Source organism: Indicator indicator, chromosome 5 (assembly GCF_027791375.1).
Source record: "Indicator indicator isolate 239-I01 chromosome 5, UM_Iind_1.1, whole genome shotgun sequence".
In the NCBI taxonomy this organism is placed as follows: domain Eukaryota; kingdom Metazoa; phylum Chordata; class Aves; order Piciformes; family Indicatoridae; genus Indicator; species Indicator indicator.
In genome coordinates, this window is record NC_072014.1 from 16495550 (window position 1) to 16506589 (window position 11040).

At 40.6% G+C, this 11040-nt stretch overlaps 1 protein-coding gene across 1 annotated transcript; it reads right to left on the minus strand.

Moving 5' to 3' along the window:
- Positions 1-8306: 8306 nt before the first annotated feature.
- On the minus strand, positions 8307-10495 carry LOC128966990 (gamma-crystallin D-like). The gene is given in 3 exon segments (XM_054380961.1): positions 8307-8463; positions 10147-10393; positions 10483-10495. Coding segments are annotated over 3 exon segments (417 nt in total).
- Between the last annotated feature and the right edge of the window lie 545 nt (positions 10496-11040).

Sequence of the window (11040 nt, forward strand, 5' to 3'; positions counted from 1 at the left end):
GGGACTGACAAAAATGAGTCTGTAAAATTTATTTTTAGTTGTGTGGTACATGAGGTCTGGTACTTGCTGGTAGCCACAATAATCTCCTGCCTTGAGGTTGCAACATAATTCTTTCCATCAAGAAAAAAAAAACATGAGTTCAGAGTCCAGCTCTGTTTCCAGGACAGGAACTGCTACGTTTAAATCATACTGGAGCCCTCCCTTTGAACAGCCTCCAGAAACAGAAGAGATCCTGACTCTTTCCTGAAGGACTTACCTCAAAGCTTGAGTTACTGTTAGGACCTAGTCCCTACCAGTCAACCTGCATCACTGTTAAAATGCAATCCACTGCTATTTGTCCCTTCCACAGTAATATGGGAAAAAGAAGTTCCTTGTAGCATGTTTTTTTAATTACAATTTTCTTATCGTATGTTCTTACAGCCTTTTCTAGACTAAACGATAGCCTTTTTCAAACTTTTCTTACAACTTGCTCCCTTCGAAGTAGTCAGGCCCAAGCGAAGACATGTATAAACCCTGGTCCGTCCTTGAGATGTTGGCCTGCTTTCTTGCATTATTGACTTCTGCAAGTGACAGCAGCTGCTTCCACATACAGAAATCCTGCAGCAAGCTCTAGTAAAACAATACAAAAACATCCTCTGATAGAAGTGGGAGACTCCTATCTTGTGAAATGCTGCTGCCCACGTAAGTAGGTTGCTCAAAGACTATAAAGCAACCAGCTTCCATTCTGCTGCAGTCATAGTGACAGTTATCTCAGTGGGCTTAGGCTGTCACAGCTGCTTTTGTAAGCCGTTCTTACCATATATATAGTGCTCTGGAGGGCAGGTAAAGCCTTTGTTTTGTAGCAGCCCAGTCTGTTCATGTGTCATATAGAGTGATTGGTCTCCTGGTCTGTCCCTCTAGAGTTTTTCCTAAGGCAGGTAGCTCACTGTGAAGTTGTGTTAAGGTGGCTTATGGATATCTGCATCACTGGATGTAGGTTAAAGTTTAGTCTCTTGCTGTTGGTACAGACAGACATTCAGTATTGCCTGTGAGTTCTTTCTCACATGCAAATATGATCCATAATGAGAGAAGCAGTGAGGTAAGGTGCCTACAGTTCTGTTCCCAGAGGTGCTATATAATTCTAGGTGAATTTATATTTCAGTGTACTTAACTTCATAAAGACTCAGGTAAGGATATGGAAGTCAAAAAAGGGAGGATGTAAAAAGTATTACCAGCTGTGTATGAGTACTGTAAAGTGCGAGTGTTTATGGATTGGTCCAGCTGTGAAAGGTGGTTATGAAACTTATCATCACATTCTTTTCCATAATCATATGCCAGTTGTTTCATGAACTTAAATAGCTAGGTAGGCAGTGTTTGTTGTCACTTTGCTGTCTTGTAACTATCTGTGCACAATAGTGGTTGTTTCTCATGCTTTCTTCACTAGTGATTTTGTGTTTTATCTCTCTTAAGTAGTCATATATTATATGTATATATGTATATATGCAGTCAACTTACTATGGACTGAAATTATCAGCAAGTTCAGGTAACAGAATGGATAGAGAAGGGTGTGATAGGGATAAGGCATGAACTTGAGGTTAGAGAAAGATTCAGCAAAGGAATGAATTGGATTGGGTTGCAGCTTTGAGTCCAGTGACCTCTGACATTGCAGGAAAAAAACACACACCTTATAGTAATACTTCTGTTAAGCTATATTTATTTTCTATAGAAACAGATGAAAAAGACAAACATCTGTATCTGACTTTCAGTTATATCTATTCTCAAACGAGTTGTTTGGATCTACGGCTTCTCCTGAGATTATGCCCCAGGCCAGCAAAAATCATGCCGATAGGTATATGACAAAGCTTTTATCTGAGGCTTTGCTTAATGTCTTAGGGCTAATGCTTTGTTTACTAACAATGAAGACCTGAAATGTGCTTAGAAATGAACCTGCTTCTCAATTCTTCTGTCTTTGTTTGTAAACAGACCCTTGTGCAGAAGCAAGGAGTAATATTTACATTCTAAATAAGCAAATGGTCTTTGCAGCTGCATGTAAAACTCCCACTATCAAACCAGCTTCTGCTACAGATAATTAACTAGGACTTTGTGGATACTAGTTTCTAGACATTGAAACCAAATTAACCTGAAATCACATTTGGTATGTCTGTTGGAAAGGAGCATGCTGGCTCTTCCAACATGCCAAGGCCTCTGAAAGAGTATTATGCTGAAGGTAGCACAGGATCATCTTTCCTTGAGTTTCTCTGGCTGTGATTGTACAAAATGAGTGTGAAGTTGTTCTATTAGGTAAACCAGCAAGCTTAATTAGTGTTTAATCTTCTGTTACTGTATTCACATTGTACCTCAACAAGTTCAGGGCTTGTTGTTTACAACATTTGGAAATAGGAAGGAATTTGTTTGCCCCTTGACACATAAGCTGGTATCTATAGATTTCAGTTATTTACATGTAAAGTGTTGGAGACTGGCCACAGCTAAAGCTGGGAGGTGATGGTATGGCTAATAGCATTAAGTCCCTCTGGCCCCTGGCTGCTTTGCTTTCATATATGCAGGGTTAAGCCACTCGGCAGACTTAAATTCAGGAAGGAATTTACCCCAAGGTAGCCTGGGACTATGCTGAATGTTTTTGTCCTTCTCTGTCCTTTTAGCTTGTTTCCACAGGGGGTCTTCAATATAATGAATCTCCTGCTGTGTAAAAGGCCCAAGCAGTGACTTGATGTGTTCTGCTTCTGTTCTGTAGCATAGGCTCCCTTACCAGAGGCCTTAAGTTTGTAGCTGCGCTACGAAGGTTCTTGGGTACATCTTAAAGACTCTTCTAGACTAAAAGTATAATGTTTATATGCTTTGGTCTGACTAGATTATTACAAGCGCTAAGAGCCAGTAAAGATTCATGGATGGATGTTCAGGCTTAGAACTGCCTCTCTCCACTGCTATGATTTAGGTGAGCTATGCTAAAGCTAGCAGGTTTACACTCTGCTACGGCTCTCTTTATTTTGCAGATGCCTGAAGACACCAGTTGTTACTTCACATGATTTCATTGCAAAAGTGTTCTCCTTCCTCCACCAAAACTGCTTTTTCAGTGTAAGTAAGCCACCCCTTATTGTCCACCATATTATTGACAGTGATCAGTGAAGCTGCCATACCTGCTGTTCAAATGCTTCTGCTTTGGTTAAGAAGTTCTTTAATGAATGATTTCATTATGTTACAGTACTCAGCAGATCTGGATCTCCAGCATAGCTGCTGAAAGCAATCATTGTCGAGGGTAAAAAAACATGGCAGCAACCAAAGTTTAAGGATGAGTAGGTGTTGGTAGTCTATAGTGATCTGTCTGAACTTAGCTTCCTCTCAGGTGACCAGGTAAGGCTGTCCTGAGAAAACCTGAGATAACAACTAGGAGCCTATCTTCTCTTGCATTGGAGAAGGATGCAAATGAAAGGAAGTAACTAAAGGCAAATAGGCTTAGGAAAGCTTCAACTGCTGCTAGATGTGGAATTCTTACTGGGGGGAAAAAAAAAAAAAAAGTCATGGTGGCCTCCCAGAAACTAGCTACTGGCTGCAGCACAGTGTCTGCTTCTGAGTGAGATATGAAACTTAAGGCTGTGCCCTTCCCTGTGCTAGTCCAAGTCCTGACACAGAAAGGGTAGAGACCTGAATGACGGTTGTAAAACTTGAAAGCAGAGTTTTAAAGTGTTGTGTAAACAGCACGTTGTTCAAGTATGTTAAAGTAGGTGTGAGTCTTCTTGGGGGCCCACTTGCACAGGGAATGGGTTGTACACTAACATAATGGGTCTCTCTTCTAACCCCAGGCCCTAGGGAAAGTTGCTACTTCTCTGTGTTACAGAGTGTCAACATGAATTCATGTCTACAAACAGAGTGAGGTCTTAGCTGCACAAAAGAGCACAGTGTAGGCCCTGAGCGAGAAATAGGAGTGATGCAGTCCTGTGCAGAACTCTGGACTTAATGCTGAATGGCAGCAGGCACTATTGGGCACAAGGACTTGTTTTCATTATGAAGTTAACAAGCAACTGAAAGATTTATTTTGAAGTCTGTAGCATTACAAATGGCTATTGGCAGAAATAATTTTTGGTTATAAAGAAAGTGAATATTGTAAATTATTTGCTCTGTTTAAGTCATCTTGTGTCACAGCTGCAGGTTCAGTATGTAATACCTCTGCAATGATACTGTGGCTGTGAATTTGCCAGTCTTTTTTACAGAAGAACCACTTCTTTGAAGGACATTGCTTTTTTATAGGGACATTCAAGATATAAAGTACACCCTGTAATAAATTCAAGCATGGAGTTGGTCCCATGGACTCAATTACAGGTGGATTTTTGGCTTTTCATTATCATAAATGAAGAATGTATTTCATGTTTTTCCTCTAAGGTCTGAAATATTTTTTTTTTCAAAGATGGTAATTTAAAATTGATCTGAGACTGCAGACAAAAATTCATCTTGGCAATTTAAATGCAGGCTTTCTCTGAGCTTGGATGTTACTAGCTCATCTCCCCTGACTTCAGAAAAAATTACTCTTACCAAGTAAAGCAAGCGTGGGCTTTGAAGCCCACTGTAGTCAATGCACTTTCTGACTCCAATGGACTTTAAATCAAAGGCTAAATGCATTTCAAGAAAAGAGAGCCTAATCCACACAGACTCCAAGAATCTTTGACATTAAAATATCTTAGGAAAGTTCTGCTTAGGAAATATCCATGGTTGGTTGGAAGGATCTAACATTACAAGACTGGATGACCCTGCAGTGACAGTTGTTGAAGTTATTCCTCTCACAGATCTGTAGCCAGCTGGGCTCTTGCTGTGAAAGCAAATCCAGACATGGATGTACAGGATGTCGAGTGGTAGTTCTAGGTGACTACAGCTTGCTAGATGCAATACTGTTGCTAGCAACACAACAGCAAATAGCCATTAGGTTATGCAGAAAAGTCACTTTAACAGGCATAATCTGACTGAATCCTCATTTAAAGCAGCAGTGATGTGAGTCCTTTCTGCTCTGGTGAGAGCAGAATTGCAGTTGCTTTGTAAGACTTGTGCTAGGGCAAGAAGCAGATCTGGAGTGCAGCCAAGACCACCACACTGTGACTGTACATACATAAAAAAAATAAGCTGTGACATACCTGGACTGACACAGCAGTCACATGCCCTTAGTGTTCCTAGATGTTGATAAGGCTGTGGCTGGAACAGAGAAGAGCTTTTTCTGATCCTATTTTTGTTATACAGTCTTAGGTGGGCACGTTTTTTAGCTTTTCATCTACAAAGATGATAAACTGTTTCAAGACTGCCTCTGACTCTTTTATATTGCACACCAAAGATTTGATATAGAAAAATACTTTCTGCTCTTGCATCAATGCTCAATACCATTTTTGCAGGTGCTGTAGGACATCTGTATAGACACAAGAGTACTGCTGCTGTGCAAAGACCAACACTTTGCTCAGTTTAAAAAAAAAAACAAAACCAAACCCAAACCAACCAAACAAACAAAAAACCAAACAAAACACAACCAAATCAAACAATACTTTAGTACCTACGTTTGTGGAATCAAACTTACTGGACACTCTTATTCTGAATCCAGAAAGCAGGCAGAAATGTATCCTAATTTTAGGATTTTGTCCTGCCTGCATACTATTTCTCAGTTTCTCCTTCTTGGATACTCAGCATCAGTCTCCTGAGTCAACTTCCCTTCTTGTTCCCAGCCTCCTCATTTGTGGCTTCTTTCCCTCTACAGCTTAAAAGAATGCAAGAATGTCTCCACTAGCTCAAGAAGTTCCCTGAACAGGAGATTCCTTCTCTGCGGTTAATAAACCTCCATGGATTTGTCTTCCAAGTACCCATCTAGCTTCTTCTTGAATCCTGCAGACTTTCCCTTCCCAGGACCCTATGCTGCAGATTGGCTGTTCACTGCAGGAGGGGCCATGGCTTGATATTAAACTCTGGAACCAAAATATCTTGTTAGCCAAATGGTGTCCATGACCTGAGGAATCTGGTTATTTATGTCTGTTCCAACTGCCCTCAACTACTATGCTGTACTGACAGTTGCTTTTTCACCTCAGAAATCTGATGCATAGGGATAATCTGAAAACAGTAGTCTGTGTTCATGAAGAGAAATATACCCTACATGCCAGCAACTACAGTTCCTACCATAAAACAAGCTACAGGAACCTAGAATGCTTGTTAGTGAAAACTTGAATGCTCTCTGTGAATTCCTGGTACTTCTCTAGCACACCTGTTCCTAATGTGTGCTTGAGATTCTCTGAGCATTTCCAAACAAAAGCAAGTAAAACCTCTTAGAAGTCCTTGAAAATCAGAAATTACCACCATTCCTCTCTGAGGTGGAGAAATTTGGAGAGGTTTAGCCACCCCCAAACTCTAGGATGCAGCAGAGTCAAGAATCCAAACATCCTAACTATTGTTTTGACCACTGAATATTGTTTTGACCACTGAATAGTGTATTTCTGTTAATTCTTGCCTTTGACCAAAGGAATGCCAGTATGTAACCTACACACCACTATGTAACCATATTTCTCAATTACACTAATTGAACTGATGCTTGGAGTACATAGACATGTTAATTGCTCTCTGGGGAGCTGGTTTGGTTTTTCTTTGTTTTGTTCTTGCTGAAGGCAAATTAAATGCTTTGGTTCCCTGTTCTAAGCAGGCAAGTAGATATTATGCTTGAACTACAGTGTTGTTCTGTAAACCTGTGTTAGCAGGTTAACCTAAGCATGCCCAAATACACATTACACTGTGCAGTTCCTCCAAATGCACAGCAGCAGGCATTTGTGAACAAGAGGAAACATGCTTTTTCACACCTATGCCTGAAGAACTGAATTGTTCATGCTCCATTTCTCTCTGGCTGAAGCTTGGTATTTAGGCAGCTAAGCAGGTTATTTTGTGCAGCAAAGGACAAGCAGGAGGGCCCATGTACAAAAGACAAGAAGGGCAAAGAATAGTTTTATTTTCCTTCCCAGTGTTGTCAGGGAAAGGCTGGTGAGGATCACTAGCAGGCTATTACTGATGGGTCATGTGAGTGTGAAATAATGGCTAAATGAGGTCTCTGACATTAGCAAGTGGAGATGTGAGTTTTCATCAGTCTGCCTCACTGCTATAGAATTTGCTTGTTTTTTTCTCAAGGACTCCATTATCAGAATGTTTACTAGGCAAAACAAAATCAAAGCCTATCACTTAAATCCCAGGTGAAATTTTAAAAAATTAAACATATACTAGATAAGGTGGCAAAGTGTCCTAGCATATCTGTACTCTCTGTACTGCTTTATCTTTCCAAAAGTCTCCAACACTGTGCTGAAGAGCAGTATTATATTAGCTTAACCATGCCTGGGAAAATATTTAGGCTTGACTATAAAAAATGAAAAGAGGTATATTAAAATGTGAGATACCTTAACTATGTTTTGTTGTATTTTATTATAGCTCTCATTCATTGTTCCACAGAGTGCTTGCTGGCATAGGATTCAGTAATCATTAATAGGCATATACATAATTACTTGAATGATCATTCGTGCTACACTAGACCTTTTCTAGCACAATAAAAAATTGTACACTTTCTAATCCACGCTGGTATGCTTATTTAATTTCTTTTACATGTAGAGTAGTTTGGCAATTTTGGGATTTGGCCCAATCTCCTGCTGCAGCAGATCAGCACAGCTCTGAAGTTAGTAGAGGCAGAGCATTTGACACCAGCTAAACAACTAGTTCATGAAGTATAAGTATACTACAACATGCTATATAAAGGTGATGTGATTTCAGGGTCTGGAAAAATTCTTTCTGGAGGAATCAGCTGGAGTAGGACTGGAAAGTTTTGCTAGACTAGTGGTTGCACAAAGCAGCTTGTTTGTGTGAAGAATTTGATACCACATAGAGTGTTTGCCTTCTACTGAGTTCTCTGTGCTTTTCTGCCCTTTTCCTCCTCAGTTAGTACTTAAAACAGATATAATTATTAATGGGACTTACTTTTCTGTTTCATAGTACATGGTACATGATCATTTTAATAACTTTTAAGATCCAACTGCATATTGTTAACCCTGGTAAATATAGAGCTGAAATCTATTCCTAGATCAAAACTTGTAAAACTGAGGAAAACTTTTCCCTACACTTGCCAGGGTCAGCAATCTTCAGCTGGACCTTTAACAGTTATTGAAATAATCATGTACTGTAGAACAGCTGGATAATTGTGAATATCCCTCTAAAAATGTGAAAGAAAATGGATTTCCCTCTTGATTGTACAACTTTAACTCTTTTGTAGTACTGAAGGAAGACTCATTTGAACAAGAATTTTGGAATGCATTTACTGTTTATTTAGCATGGGAGCAATAACAGTGCAAGTCAGCCAGCCTCTGCAAAGAGACAATTTTGGCATTCACTGCACTGCAGTCAAGGAATCTCCTGTATTCCCTGGGTTTCAGTACACACTGTTAGCCCCTGAAGTTGGGGATTTCATACAAGATACAACTGTGTGCTGGTTTGAGGCCAGACAGATCCTCTCTTGCCCCAAGAGGGACAGAAGAATGACACTCACACAAATGGATTGAAGAGTGATGGAAAGTTTAAATGGAAAAGCAATTGGTGAAACTACAAAAAACTACAAGCATAGTGGCAAGAATATCCCAAAGTGTACAGAGTCCCTTACATAACACCCAAAGGCCTCCCAGCTCTTCCCTTCTCCCCACCTGAGGGTCTACCCAAACCCCCAGTGCTCTTTCTTCCCCCCCCCACTGCTAGGCAAGTCTCAGGCTGGCCAGGTCTGAGGCTGCCCCCCACCCCCCTTCCTCCTCCTGGCATTAGGCCTAGACAGGCCTAAGAGGCCTTGAGATACTTCCCCACTGTTACTCGATAGGGAAGCATCTCCCACAGGAGCAGAGAGGGAAGAAAGAGGCAGGGAATGACTTTGCAGATGGATTTATAGGGCACAGGATTTATGGGTAGAAATACGCCGTTTCCTGGGTCCACCTTATTGGGTTGGACACTCAGACACCTGAGGTGTAACTTATGTGGCAGTAACAGGAGGCACCCAGCCTAAACTGCCACAAACTGCCACCCAAAACACTGAAGAAAGATCTTGGGGAGATGAATACAGCCTTGGACTGATGGGCAATCATTAGTGAGTTCCAACACCTGGCTTTGGAGATTCTTTCTTTACAGGGCTGTTTGTGGCAAACAGAATTCTGCAGTGGCAAACACAGCAAATATGTAGGAAAACCAGAAATTTAACTGATTCTGACATTACTGAACAAGGTAGACATAAAGAAAAAGGCAACTTACTCAGACGCTAAATGCATTTCTGAAAAATTTTGTTCTGGAGATGGGATTGCGAAGAGATTCATCCTTTTGAAGCTAAAAGAGGAGATCTATTTCTTCACATGGAGCAGTCAGGCAAATGGGTATGATCATGTGTGGTAGGAATTGAATAGAGGATGCTTTAAGGCTTGAAGAAATGGGATTTATAAGGACTCTATGTTGTGACAATAGGAGAAAATGTATTCATGTGACTTTGAGATGATCTGTGGTACTTACTCATGACCAGGCATGAAGTATGTGGTCTTTTCAGGATTATGCTACTGACAGACATTTACAGTGTTACTCCATATGCTTCCATTATACACTGGTGTGCAGGCAATTGCCATGTGCCAACTGCTGAGCTACATGAAGCACAAGCATGAGGAGTGTTCCTGCTGCTGTAGCTTCTACTTCATAGTGTATCTTACTAACCAGATAGGTAGTTTAGCAAGTATTAATTCTTTGCCTGATTTTAACCAACACAGCTTTTATGTTTGCACATCTGATTTAACATATTCTTGTGTCACTGAAGCATTGAACACAGTATGGTCATGAGCACATTACATGCATCATCCCACAGCAGAACTTTACATTGGCTGGCCCAGCTACCCTTATCTGGGCAATGTAAAACCTTCTCTACCTAGAAACAGTCACTCAGCTTTCTTTTGGTATCTCCAAGTTATGAACAGGCCCTGGAAACAGCAATATATTAAACAGATTATTTCCTTCACCTCCAGCAAAAATTTGCATTGCCTTACTGAACTTTGCCTGTTTCTTGCATCACTTGAAGAGACTCTATAAGTACATTCTTAAAGGATAAACTACACCCAGTTTCTTAAACTGCCAAGCAGATCTTGCTTGTAGGATATATGGCAAGATCTGATGGAGTTACAGAGACCGAGCCACTTCTGGAAGTCAGGATAGTCTCTCTTTTTTAAAAAGTACTGGTGTCCTGGTTAACTGGGGTTCACATAAATCATCCAGCTACCTTTTTCCACCTGGATGGAATTGCATTGTTTCACATAAGACCACAGGTTGAGGTGGTTAATGCCACATTCATAACAGTGGCCCCTTGTCTTCATAAAGCTCTTGTCTTCATAAAAAACTGGATCTGCAATATAAACATTTGCAAAGACTCATAGTCCATACCAGTGCCTGTGTCAGAGCAGGGTACTGGCATACTAGAGTTTCCACTTATTTTTCCCATTTTGGGCAGTTTGCTGAGGTGAAAGGTGAGAGCTGTGAGCACTCACTCACAGCTTATATATACTGTAATGTATAAAAGTTGTTGCTTTTATATACTGTAGTCCTAGTCCTGCATCTGCAAAAAGTAGCACAAAAAGGCCCATTCTAAACTGCAGGGAGATGTCCTCTTTTGTCTTCATTGTAGTTATGTCATTTATTGTGTCTACCACGTGAGACTTATTTTTCTGGGTTTGGGGCTGCATTTGCTAATGCAAATTATTGTGTAACTGTAGGGTGGACTACACTTTCACTTGGGATCAACTGTTTCATGTGGTGCACCTGACCCAGTGAGGGATGTGCTCTACAGAACCTCTGCCTGAAAGCCATTGAATTCATCAGACCTGAGCAGTTCCCAGTGTAAAGTTGTTCCTTTCTTTCTCCAGTTTGTGTCAACTACCTCTTGCCTGTTTATCCCATGGTAATCTTTCCTTTTTGTGAGAGCAGATGAACTTCGCCTCAATACTTTGTCTCTTGCTTTATGCTAGAAACAGGAAAAGTCTCTATCTC